Raw genomic sequence first — 13240 nt, forward strand, 5'->3', positions numbered from 1 at the left:
GGTTGAAAATTGCTCCCCTACACACAGTCTTATAAAAGCAGCAGCACTTTCAGTGTGGCAATGCTGCTAGTTGCTTTAAGATTGATGTCTTGGGACTGCAGCTGCAGGTGTATCTCTGTCTGAGGACTTGTCTTAAAGTTCTCAATTGCTACTTATGTCCACAACACTAACATGTGGCCTTGAGACAAACATTATAAACCTAAAGGTTTCACATACTAAATATAAACTGAAATGACTGCCTTGGGATTGCAGGGCTTTGCAGTTTGTATCCACATCTGTCCACACTTTCAAAATGTAATGAATTCAGTAGGTCACCAACTGACTGAATATCTGACCAAATTTAAACAAATACTCTCACGATCTCCCCGCCTGTTATGTGTAAAAGAATTACCTGAAATATGTTTTGCAGAAAATTATGTCACTGAAAAGCAATCCTTTTATGATTTAATCCATTTATCCTACAAGACACCTGTGTGAAATGTAGTCATAATTACTGAATAAATTGGCTCATGTTCAAAAATATGTTTAATGTCACAGTGAAGGTCAAAAAGAATATTTGCACTATATGTGAAGAAACTGAGATATGCTCTTTATGAGACTATGACCTCTGAAGGGTTGTACAGACACAATGCCCTGAGCCGTGGCTGTTTTTGATGGAGGTGTGGAAAACTGCAACCAGCCAGGTCCAGATTCCACTTTCCAGTCTCAAATAGAGAGAATGATTGACTGACAGACTCTGTGCCTGAATACCATGAAATCACAATAGTCACCTATGTCTCCTACTCTCTCATGTTTGTTTCTGAGGGGGCATCAGCACAGTGATGTAGTGGTTGCATCCCCCCCAAACCACATGGAGCCTGCATGTTCTCCCTGTGGCTTCCCACAGTCCAAATACAGGCAAATGAATGGGACAATTGCTAAAAGGACAAACTACATTCAGATAAATGTTCAATAAGAACTCTTTTTGTTCCTAACCTTGCAGAATCAAGTTCATGATAAGAAAGACAACCTGAGTTCAATAAGACAAGTCTGATAAGACACGGGTGGCAGTGGGGTGTGGTTTGATGGCTTGACTGCAGGAGGGACAGGTGGGGTAGGTTGGTTAAGGACAGCACACCTGGCACGCAGTTACTAATCATGCTCTCTCCTTTACAAGGAGGAGTGACACATAGGTGTAATGCAGCAAGAAGCTGGATGGGTGTGAAAATAAAAGGGAATGGAGCTCCAGCCGGGTGAAGTGTCAGAACTGTTTGAGTTTGTAAATAGTGTAAACAAAGTGTGTGGCAAGAGCCCGTGGCTTATCTCTCATTACTAAGGAGAACCTGTTATAACGAGCACACACTTCCAGGAAGTATTCTTTAACCCACCTGTTTCGTCTTTAAGGGAAGGCAAAAATCAAGCATTATTCATCACAGAGAGGCATTAAATTTATTTTATTTTTATGCCAGTAACATGGGAAAACTGTTCTAACATTTACACTTCTCTGTACTACCACACACTGTGTGGCAATCATTGAAAAACAGTCTATGCTGCTGAAGGCCTTTAAATAACATACATAAGCATGTAAAGAGAAAAAAAAACAAAAAACATTTTTTTGAAAGCAGTTTTCTAAGTACCATCACCAAACACAAACTAACATTCATCGCAAAACAATAACTTAAGGACATCTGTGCAAGTTCTGCACCTGAAAAGCAATAAACATGCTCAACATGTTAATTTCTCATGTGCCCATCAATGCATCTACACTAATATTATACCTACAGCTATAAAATAAGTTAATTATACATTTGTAAATTTCAGCAAGTTCCTAAACACAATATACAAACAGAAATGTCATGAATACAGACCCTCACTAAATGTTTTCAGCCGTCCATCCTTTAGCCATCCGCTCATAATAATCTGACATTAACAATCAGGCTTAAGTCACTAAAACCTGCAGATGGCACACTGTAGCTACCGGCCCGCTCAGCAAATAAGCTTCAACAGTGCACAGTGCTGTTTGTAGAGAAATGTAGTGTTTGAATGAGACTACGCAGTATGTTTTAGAAATCTAAATCAAGCCAACAGTGTAATCTCTGGGATGCAGAAAGAATACAGTATTGTGCACAGAAATGACTTTCACACCAACGGTTCACATTAGCTGCATGTGCTCGGTTCCAAATAAATAGCTTTATGCAGAATATTAGACTAAGCGCACGCACAAATTAAAATAAAGTCCGATGTATATTCAAGCCCTTCCTATATGACAGTGTATTAAGGTGTGTGCATGTGTGGACCCCCCCGGGCCAAAAGAAACAAAACAAAAAACAAAACAAAAGAAAACAATAGTGAATCACTTGGACAGCAGATGGAGGTAAAACACAAAAGGCCAGCCTGCAAAAAGCATGACAGGTTGATAAATGTATACTTTTAAGCCTTTGTGGTCCAATAAGAATTGTTCCCTTTGAGTAAACCCTCGTCTGCCCTGACTCCTTTTAGCCACTTTTGACAGATCCATCAATTCTATCATTTCATCAGCCACGTCCTTGTCCGCTCTCCTTCCTCCATTCCCCTTTGATTCTCTCCTCTCTCTCTCCAGCTCCCGGCACTGAAAACTTTTTCATGACTTCTCTCTCAAACTCCTCCATTTCATCCTCTATGGCACCATCTCCTTCCCCGTTCTCCTGCTCTTCCACCATGTCTTCTAAAATATCACCCAAATCTTCAACAAAAGCTTGAAAGCTCATCTGATCGTGAACAAAAACTCCATCCTTAAAGAACTCCGTAGCCAGTTTTTTGAGCTCCTGCCTCTTGGAATTATCCACACCTGCCTGCTCTGCCTTAGCGAGATATGTCTGGAGGACGGCCTCAAACTCAGATAAGGGGACAGGGAGCAGCCGCTCAGCCTCTGCACAGGACTCCAATGAGTTACACTGCTGTGGAGGTTTAGGGCTGTGCCGCAGACGCTCCCTCTGTTGGACCCAGTACTCAGGCTGTCCTATGGAGGGTTTGCGGTGTGTGTGAGAGGGCTTTTGGTCTCCATATTGATGTTCTTCCTTACGGCCACGATCACTTTTAAACTTGTCTACATCTTTGTTTTTCTGGGAATGCAATCTCTCTTTTTTCCAGTCTTCATTATGCTTCCTCTCGTTCCACCCTCCTCTCTCTTTCCACTGTTCCTCTTTTGACTGTTCCCACTTCTTGTCCTTGCTCTTCCATTCCTTATCATGTTTTTGATGTTGACTCTTCCGCTCGTATTCATTCCACCGCTTCCTGTCATCCTCCTTTGACCTCTCTTTGCCGTGATTTTTGACATCTTCCCACTGTTTCCTTTCACCCTTTTCTTTGCCTGCTTTACCCTGACGTTTGTCATTTTTATCCTTCTTCTCTCCTTTCTCCTTCCAGTCTTTATCTTCCCATTGCTCTTTGCCACTTTCTTTGAAGCCTTCTTTCAGCTTCTTCCACTCCTTTTGTCCTTTCTGTCTACTCCCATGATCCTTTCGTTCCTTCCAATTCTTGTTCTCCTCTTTACCTCTCCATTGTTTACCCTCATTTACTTTTTCATGCTTTGCTTTTTTCCTGTCTACATCTTCATTCCATTCTTTTTTCTCCCTCTTTTCTATCCACTCTCTTTTTCCTTCCCCATCTTTCCAAGGCTTCCCTTCATCACCTCGGCTAGTCTTCTCTTTCTTCAAGTCTTTCTCCTTCCGTTGTTGTTCCCCTACACTATGCTTCTTTTGTCTACCTTCCTTATCTCTCTCCTTGTCAAACATTCCTTGCTCATGTTTTTCCTTTTTCCGTTCTCTTTTACCACCATCTTTATGGTCCTTTTTCTCTCCCTCCATCCATGAAGATTTTTTCCTCTCTTTTCCCTCTTTGTGCTCTCCATTTTCATATCTATCCCTCTTCAGATCTTTCTTTTTCTCCTTCAGGTCACCTCGTAGATTCTTTGTCTGTCTCTCTGTGGACCCAGCCGTTTCCTGCCTGCTGTCCTCTGGCTGACCAGGCGGGGGCAATGTAGCGAGCTTTGCAGATGCTTGAGTTGTCTGACTGCCTGCTGGAGGAACCACAAAAAGTCAAAGTAAAACAGATAAGTGTGCATTACATTTCAGGAACAGAAAGAACAAAAATGAAACTACTCCCTAGCTTTCTTATAACTCTCATCCTTCTAAATCTTCTACTCTCCTCCACATCCCCTCCCTTCTTCCTCCCTCACTCCCTTTGTACCTGAGGAGAGTTTTAATTCTGTCACAGTGGATCTCAGTGTTTCTAGTTCTTTCTGTAGGGCCGGGAATGATTCCAGCTCTTTCTTCATCCTCTCATTCTCTTTCTGAAGGACAGGGAGAGATGCCGTCTCTGTCTTCAACCTACTGTTTTCCTTCTCCACCGCCTCCCACCTCAGCCGCTCCTTTGCTCCCTCTGCTGCCTGTCCCTCGGCTACTTTTAGCTCTTCTTTCTGTGCCTGCTTAAAGAAAAAGAACAGGAAAAGAGGGTCCTGTGAGAATACTACACACTCACTGACACCTTTATGCACAGACACACATTTGTATAAATATATGTATTAATGTACACACACAGAGGATGAGGTGAGAGACAGAATGGAGTCATACCTGAAGTTGGGCCTGTAGCACAGAAATCTGCTCATTCCCTTTGGCTAGCTTATTTAAAAGCTCTGAATTCTCAGCATCTATCGGGGGTGGTGGAGCCTCTGGGTTAAGCCACTCCTGTCAACAAACAGAATAACACAATGGCAAGATATTAGAAGTCTTCTCATAATAATTATGGCCGGACTGAGAAGTCGAGATGCGGAGAAGAAAGAAGATGTATGTGTTAATGAAACTGGAGAGAACAAGTAGCACAGTGGGTAGACAATAGCACTAATGCTGCCAGTCTTGTGGGAGGATCTTTTAAAAAAAAAAAAAAAGATATCAAAGTTAAAATAGTAGTATTCATTGTACTGTAAAATTTATACTAAAAATGCCATATTCATTATATAATGAATAAAAGGTTAGAGTAGAAGGAACACAGACAATAGAGGGAGAACAGAGACTGACCTGCTTTCCTGGTACCTCTGTATCTTTCAGATCTCTTGCACCATAGTCGCTCTCTGCAATGCAAAGCTCAACTTCAATGTGCATAATAAGTTAAAAAGAACATGCAAAAGCCATAAATATTACTTTGCACAGAATTTTTAAAATGCGGCAATTGCTTACTGAAGGTTTCTGACAGTGAAATAAAGCTCAGCTGAGCAGAAAAGCAACATTTATAATAAATTTCATTACAAAGTCTGCAAGAAAGGGAATGTATAGATAGATTCCTTGGCAAAAATCCTGTTCAAACCTTTCCCTCATTCACATGTATTTGCTTTTCAAATTATATGTCAAAATCCGGTGACTGACTAGAGATGCCTCTAAAGCTAATATTTATAAAGTGGTGCCATCAAAGTAAGGAGTTATTCTTTTTACAAGAGCTAATAATTAACAATAATAAATCATGACAAAACTCTCACATTTAAAAGCATGAAGAGCTTTTAACACCCCCCCCCACACACACACACACAAAGTACAAAATGCAAACCCTTTTTTCTGCATGCTCACCCACACATGCAAACATGCTGTGGTCAATAAACATTTCATTAATTCAGTGACTTACACATGCACACAGAAAGAACCTACCCTCATCCAGATCCATGAAGATACCTGCAGGTATAGTACACCTCAGTCTCAGAGAACCCTTCATCTAGTCCAGTGCCAACTATTTTCTATTGTCTTAGCTCACTTTAGCATGTCCAAATCCATCTAAAATATCTTTAAGAAAAAAAAAAAAAAAAAAAAAGAAAGAACTTTTTAACATGCTTACCGGAGAAAAAGATGGTGCCAAGGCCTAACAGAATGAGAGCGCCCAGGATGCACTTGTTCACAGAAAATCCACTGTCATCTTCTCGCTGTGGCAGGTGAAATTCTTCAACTTCCTCTTCCTCCTCTCTTCTCCCAATCTGCTCCAGAGAGGCTAAAATGGACCTTCTCTTCCTCACCTCTGGCTCTCCCTCAGTCCTCTCTTCACCCGCTTCTGAATCCACAGAGGAGTCTGGTGCAGTGGCAGGAAACAGTATTAAAGTACATTTCAACCAACAGTTATTTTAGAGGTTTCATTTATTTTACAGAAAAAACTCAAACTGTGAAAAGACCCCAACAATACTCTGTAAATATGCAGTTGGCAATTTCATTTTCAATCTGATTCATTATTTGAAAAAAAAAAAACTGCAGCACAACTTATTGTGTACAGATTTCTCTTCCCTTAATATAACTTAAATATCACTGCAGCTATGACACTGTAACTACTGTGGGGGGGGGGGGGGGGGGGGGGTAAAACTTGCTTCTTTATTGGCTCTGCTAGGCATTGTATGCTGGTTAATTTGCTCCACAGGCATTTTCTTGCATTTAAACTGCATAAATCAGGCTGGTTTTGAAACAAGAGAGAAATGATACAGCTGTGCTCTGTAAAGAACTCACTAATGCTGAACTCTACTTTTTAAACACAAAGTTTATGAAAGAAGTGCAGAACAGAGTGAAAGAAGACTAATCTTTTGATGCTGTAGCAGTACAAAGTGCTGCAAACAAGAATGACTACACTGCAAAAAACTTCAGTGGTCCCTGTCCCTCTGAAGCCAATTTACTTCTGCAGGGTGTCATGTAACTAAAAGTTTCTGTCACATCACGCTCCCTTCCCCATACAGAGCGCATCCTCTCTAGACAACATCTTGGCCCAGATACTGAATAAGTCCATAACCAGGTGGTCCAAGTACATTTCAAGTACTACATATGATTTTAGTCTCCAGTGGTAGAAGAGAAAGGATACATGCCACTTGGTTATGCTTGCCACGTATATAGTGACATACACACAACATATGCTGCAGTTATAATATTTAAGTAATAATGACCCGACTTTTGCCCTGTTCATACCTGCTTCTTTTCGCAAGTCAGTTGTTCTTGGACACAGATCTGGCTCATCCCCTTCTTGTTTCAGTTCCTCCCCATTTTGCAGATGCGGCATTCCTTCCTCCTGCACAAACTCTGCCCCTCCAAGAGTCTCTGTGCTCAACGGGGAGTGTGGAGGCTCTCCAGGGGAAGGAGTTACATGAGTGTAAGAGTCAGAGTATGAATCGGGGTCAGAGCTGCTTTGCACTGGGCCCTCAGGTAGGCCCCCTGCGTGGCTGACTTCATCACTGCCACGGTTCAAGTTGCCAGAGATGTCCAAAGAGGAAGGAATGGGGTTATTCGTGACAGAAGCGGGCACAGAGGTGGGCTGATCACCACTCGAGTCTTCACTTATCTCTGCTGTTTTTTCTTTTGATACCTGGATTTAGAATAAGGTCATTATAAAAGAATAGTTGAAAGTTTTTGCACTTCCTGTATTTCAGCATTTTTGGTTAAAACTCAAGCAATGCACTTCCTGTAAATACTACTAAAGTTACAGTTTTCAGCAAAAAATAAATAAAAATACATTTGGTCTTAAATAAAGGCAGGAATGCTATTTAAATAGAAATGTGTTATCATTAGCGTGAAGAACGCTATCTATAAACTACAGCCTTGCAACAGCTGAAATGAGTCACTTTCTAAATAAGACGAGCAAATGAGAAAGATAATGTGGGAGCTGTGCTGCTGAAAAAAAAGCAAATTCTGTCCAATCAGAATCAAGTGTTCTCTTCCGCTACACTATAAATAGTGTTAGCATGCATTCTTTGAGCATTCAAAAATTAGTAATCCCTTAAACCATGGGATTGTTAGAATATTCAAAAATGGCAGCATGCTTTCATTGGCCCATCAAAGCTACAGTCAGCTAAGCAGTGTGACAAATGGTACTTTTACAGAACAGAACATTGTATGTATTACTGTCTTAATAGGTAGCTCACCACAGGGAGCTCTTCTGCAGACTCTGCACCATATGCAGGCTGGTTGTTGTCCCCAGGACCTGGACCAAACAGACACAGGAGGGGAGCCATTTAGGGCAGCAATTCAACATTTTTCCAATTGTGACTCCTTGAAGTGGAGCAATTCTCATTCGTGACACACACCTGCCCCCAGTGCGCACAGGCAGAAAGGTTAGCGGTAGTGATGAGGTGTATTTTTCTCTATTTTACAGGTTGTTTTCTTTGATTAGAGTCATTTCTAGTTGCTTAGGTAATAATTTTGAAGCTACCAGCTATTATTGGAAAACTAATACACCAAGAGCAGAATCTTACATAAAACCAATTCTTGAGAAACTCTTGCAAAAAGTTGCATTTATACTTCACACCCAAACCATCATTTAAAAAAAAAAACTCCCGAAGCACCAGCTACACACCAGGGTTATAATAGTTTTGGATTTTAAATTATCGTTTAGTTTCAGATAGTTAGATTCATCATATATAGTAAACAGACAGGCATCCAAATGTGTACTTAAAAAACATATATGCTAATAAAGGAACTTTTGTACCACAAAAAACAACAACAAAAAAAACAAAAAACTGCCTGTTTTATAGATTTGTGTCTCATAACAAAATCCACACCTATCTGCACGAGTCTGACAAAGGCTTGAACGAGCTGGATAAATAAGTATGTAAGTATAAACAGAAATGAAGCAAAAAAAAAAAAAAAAAGCAGATTTTCACCCTCAAAATATACCAGCACACCTTACAAGACAAATCAGCAGTAGAAGAAAAAAGTGCAAGGAAAAAAAAATAAAAGAAAGCAGGTCAAATTTCATTGTGATTATGGATCAGGAAATATGACTTCCCGTTCTCATGGAAAGCATCAAATGGAGTGCTAAGCAATAACTTACATTTTAAGGTTTTTAAAAACCTTAATATAAGAACTTACAAACTGATTGTAAAGCAAAGAATGAACATTCAGTTTGCCACACTGGCTACAAGTGTTAGTATTTTCAGATACACTCAGGTCCTAAACCGGATCTGTGGTTAAGAAAATAAATGGATGGAGGGATGTGAAAGCACCTGGTGCAGATGTCTGGCTTTTTTCATGGTACTCCGTCCCCATTGTCACAGGCCTCAGGGTTTCAGCTGCAGTTCCCTAAGACAGACAAAAAAAACCAGACAGAACACATACGATGTTGTGCAAGCCTCATTTCTTTACACTTAGCAAGGAAAATGGGAACTGCCATTTATTGAAAAGTGCAAACAAAAACTGTATAAACCAGAGTTTGTACAGTTCTAATGAGCTTGAATAAATAAATAAATATTGGCCATTTGCCAGACATCATTGGCCCGCTGATATATTGGCTGGATTCAAGGAAATGAGGGGTAGCTCAAGACTTTTGCACAGTACTGTCTATTATCACTTAGATATCGTCGTTGGAACAATAATGGAGGCAACCAAAACATACAGGTTAACTTATTATTTCTGAGATTCAGTTATGACTGAGTATCACCCTCTTTAACAGACCCATAGACCAGTGCCTGTTAAAATAGTTTGCCCCCCTGAATACTAGTCGAAACAGGCTGACAAAAAGACAGAATCGGCACAGAAACCAACTTCATATTGAAGTGGCTGAAAGAAAATTAAAAGAATCCTGTAGTTTTTTTTCATCCTTTGTGAAATAAACCAATTTTCAATATGGTCGTGCCCAGATCCTCTGTGTATGCCTTTATATAGAGTGATGATACCTCAGGAGTGAGGATGGTCCAGCTGTTGTTAGCACTGCCACTGCCAGACATGGCCCCTCCCAAGAGGCTTTGTGTGTCCCTCCTGCAACACAACATAATTTACAGTTTTACTGAAGAGACAACTAACAATATGCCACTAGCTCACAATTAGAGTAACACTGAGTACTGCAGCTTTAAGAAATTTACATTCATTGTTTACCCGACTTGAATACAAGCCTCTACTACTCAGCCTCACCCATTTTGGCAATAAAGGCCTGACTGTAATGTGTTATCGATGTCTTGTGTGTGTGTGTGTTTTGTATGCAAGCAGGAAGTCTAATTCCCAGGGAGCATTGAGTTCTTCATTAGTAGTTTGTGTGTGTTGTGGGCCTTTTGGCAACCCTGGCTTTTGACCAGCTGGGAAATGTTTTGGCCGAGACATGGGTAACTAAGGCCGTCATTAAAATGGGCTGCATATATCAAAGGTACTGGTACTAAACAGATGTCTACAATCAACCACATTTAGAGTGTAGACTATATATCTGCTCACTGCTTTAGAATGACACTTTTAGAAGTAAAATAGTTCATCTAAATGTCCCCACAGTGTAAACATTTTAGTTTCACCCCCTAGTTAGGCACAAGTGTCAGGTATTTGATTTTTTATAAAGCTTTTCCTTTCAAATTACACAAGACTGCAGAACAGTGAAGCATATTTATATGTATCCTGTCTAGTTTTATATGAATGCAGAAAGAAGGAGGCACTTAAGTTAATACCGCACTGTCTGGGTAATGACACACTTCACTCCCCAAATTCAATTCTCTCCCAGCTCAGCTATTTAGGTCTCCTAATCGAGTGCCTCCCAAGAGAAGTCTACTGAATCTAGCCTAGGGCCCAAGGAGCATTGTGGAGCATATAGTGGAATGGTTTAAATAGATGCCAGCTAAATATAGCTACCATGAGATTGACTAGAGACAGAAAGAGGGAGCATACAGAAGATGGCCATGGGGAACAAAACATAGGCAGCAATGTATTCTAAGGACAGTTTTAAAAGGATTATTTCACATGCGCCACAAAGCAGGCAACTTTTAAGAGAGGAGGGGGAGAAACATCCTTGTCTGATCTAATTCACTGATCTTTATCAGTAGCGTTTATTTTAACCTGTAAACTTTACCTGTGGGAGTCAGTACAATGTCATACCTTAATTCTGCACCCGTCTAACTTCAGCTTATCTCTTCAAACAATAACGTGCATGTGCGCGTTTTCTTCTAGAGATTGGATATTTTTTGCAGCGTCTGTGTCTGTGCATGGAAAAATGACCATAAAAGGACAAGAGATAAACTCCAGGATTTTCCATGAGCACAGTCAATGTTTGGCTGTGAGCAAAAGCCAGCTTCGCACACAGCATCACCAAAACAAACCGCTCACATCACTATGCAAATAAGGTCGGGGTTACAGTGAAGAAGTTCAAAACCTACGACAGGAAATGTCATATGGACAAAATAACACCTGTTTAAACTCGGAGATATCACTTCTTCCATGTGGTGAAGGTCAGTGTTGGTAGGATACGCCACTAAACGTTTCACAAGCTGAAAATTGTTGGCATTTAGCCATCAAAAGCAGTTTCCACTTCAACTGTCAGCCGAGCAACCAGGAAAACGGGAAACGACTTCGGCGACACAGCGGGGAAAAAACAAGACTAGAAAAGACGTCATTACTTTGTAATTTAAATCTATCAGGTCGTTCTTACCGTGGTCGGTCACTTCACTTTAGACTTCAGAGCACGCCACAGACACAAGGAGGTACTTCTTCGCGTCTTCCCTTCCAACTTCACAACTTAGAACGAGCCTCCAGAACTTAATGAGCCACGCTCTTCTCGTCCAATCACAGAACGCGTTTACTCTGGTCCCGCCTCTCGTCGCTCAACTCATCCAATAGGAATTCGACATCGCTTCAATTCAGTGGGAAAGCTTTCAAGTTGATTGACATTTGCAAGTGATGGAGGCTGTGTAAAATTAGTACTATTAGTCTGCTGCTGCTTTGTTACATACGTCTGATATTTTCAAATAACCACAGGCCTAGACACTGACATGAGACAGGCTTGAGCTGATGGTTGCCATCTTCCGTTTCATTATTTTCACTGAGCCTCCAGTTGAGCAATATTCGTTTAAGTATTTTTTTAAATAAAAAAAAGCTAGTAAAGTTCCATTATATGTAAGCAAAAACAGTTTCATAGCTATATTCTTGACACCTAAACCGAAAGCATTTTTCTCCACCTAAATGTGGCTGTGCAGAATATCCTTATCATCAAATAATCAAAACAAAAGGAGCAAAAATCCAAGCAAAAATTTTCTGTTCATGAGTTCCTTTATTCATCGCCACACTACTTTGTGGTTGTACAGTGAAGATCAAGTGAGCCACAGCCCTGGAAATCTCAGATCATCAGGCTGAAATTCGGAAAACTCTAACCCAGTCCTGAAATAAAGTCCGCATCATCTTGAAACCTGCAGGTGAGCTTCTTGAACCCCAAAACATCTTTCAATAGAGACACTGAAAAACAAAAATAAAAACATTTTAAGGGGTTAAGTGATTTTATGATTGACTAAATAATTTTCTTATTCAGAATGCTTCTATTATTAAAAGTGTATTATTGTTACTATTATTATTACTAAATTAAATAGTATAATGATTGTAGTTTATATGCTGAGGTGGTAGCAATCATTTAAAAAAAGTTGTACCTGCCAATGCTTTGCCAGCATCACTCATCAAACACTCCATATCTGATGAAATAAAAGCTGGTTGAAATTACACTTTAGGAACCAATGGAGAAACAAGGAAAAATCGATGTTCTGCCACTTGATATACTCTTTTCTCTCAGTCTGTCAGTCCAGGATCTCTTTGATGCACCAGCAGCAGAGAAGGAAATAGAGGCATTCCTTAACTGACTGGATGAATCCATAGGCAAAGTTTCCTCCCAGGAAGTTCTTGCCTCGTCCCAGGCCCATGGCCATGTCCCGCAGGTGTTGTCCCAGAGAGGCGGCAGGCATGGCCTGGGGAAGAGGACGCTGGGGGTGCATGGCTCCAGAGAGAGGGAAGGAGTGACCAGACAAATGCAACGAGGAGGGCAGTCGATGAGAAGGAATGGAAGATGAGCCGTGACAAATAGAGTCAGCCTAGATCCGTGCAACAGCTGAGGTCTGCTCCGTATTCCTGGCACGGTTCACTCCTCTACTTATAACCTCCTATGCAAACTGCAAAAGCCCTCCACTCACATCTGGCATTTTCTCGACTGTCCTCTGGTTTCAAATGTCCGCTGCTCGATTAAAGACCTTGTTTACCTTTGCTGTACTCAGTCCCCCTGCGCTGAATGATGCCTCCCGCACCGACTCTGCTCTGAATAAGCCCCCGCTGTTCCAGCCACAAACAAGAGAGTTCCAGTAGCTCCAATACACTCCCCACTACATCCCACTCTTTGTTCAGAACAGTGTACGACAAATGCTCACATCTTCTCGTAGCGTGTGCATTGTTTCAGTCTCCACTGAAGCTTTTTGATATACTGGTACAGAGGGGGCCAACGCAGTGAATACACAGATATCACAGCCAAAGCCAAACTCACAGACAGA

The 13240-nt window shown here is 40.9% G+C and overlaps 2 protein-coding genes across 8 annotated transcripts; both read right to left on the reverse strand.

Moving 5' to 3' along the window:
- Positions 1-1448: 1448 nt before the first annotated feature.
- On the reverse strand, positions 1449-11468 carry pbxip1b (pre-B-cell leukemia homeobox interacting protein 1b). Of its 7 annotated transcripts, none has more exons than XM_030749079.1 (11): positions 11368-11468; positions 9641-9722; positions 8972-9047; positions 7892-7950; positions 6942-7335; positions 5839-6066; positions 5655-5678; positions 5034-5086; positions 4590-4703; positions 4351-4441; positions 1449-4036 (listed from the first exon to the last, which is right to left on the reverse strand). In XM_030749079.1, exons 2-11 carry the CDS (start codon positions 9689-9691, stop codon positions 2514-2516), a joined length of 2613 nt encoding a protein of 870 aa, XP_030604939.1. In that variant the 5' UTR covers positions 9692-9722; positions 11368-11468; the 3' UTR covers positions 1449-2513. The 7 variants fall into 7 exon arrangements, with proteins under 7 accessions (XP_030604939.1, XP_030604936.1, XP_030604934.1 ...); XM_030749076.1 differs by having other exon boundaries at positions 1449-4033; positions 4207-4441; XM_030749074.1 differs by having other exon boundaries at positions 4207-4441.
- A 516-nt stretch (positions 11469-11984) lies between these two features.
- lenep (lens epithelial protein) lies at positions 11985-13112 on the reverse strand. The gene is made up of 2 exons (XM_030749165.1): positions 12356-13112; positions 11985-12167 (listed from the first exon to the last, which is right to left on the reverse strand). Exon 1 carries the CDS (start codon positions 12692-12694, stop codon positions 12500-12502), a length of 195 nt encoding a protein of 64 aa, XP_030605025.1. The 5' UTR covers positions 12695-13112; the 3' UTR covers positions 11985-12167; positions 12356-12499.
- Between the last annotated feature and the right edge of the window lie 128 nt (positions 13113-13240).

This window comes from Archocentrus centrarchus, chromosome 16, assembly GCF_007364275.1.
Source record: "Archocentrus centrarchus isolate MPI-CPG fArcCen1 chromosome 16, fArcCen1, whole genome shotgun sequence".
Lineage (NCBI taxonomy): Eukaryota > Metazoa > Chordata > Actinopteri > Cichliformes > Cichlidae > Archocentrus > Archocentrus centrarchus.

Bases quoted from the DNA above. Each gene is read 5' to 3' on its own strand.
- pbxip1b (XM_030749073.1), bottom strand. From the start codon at position 9,691: ATGTCTGGCAGTGGCAGTGCTAACAACAGCTGGACCATCCTCACTCCT. The intron at 7,336-7,891 runs GTGAGCTACCTA...TTCTAAATCCAG, and splicing joins CTGCAGAAGAGCTCCCTGTG to GTATCAAAAGAAAAAACAGC. The intron at 6,067-6,941 runs GTATGAACAGGG...CCACTGCACCAG, and splicing joins TGACTTGCGAAAAGAAGCAG to ACTCCTCTGTGGATTCAGAA.
- lenep (XM_030749165.1), bottom strand. From the start codon at position 12,694: ATGCACCCCCAGCGTCCTCTTCCCCAGGCCATGCCTGCCGCCTCTCTG.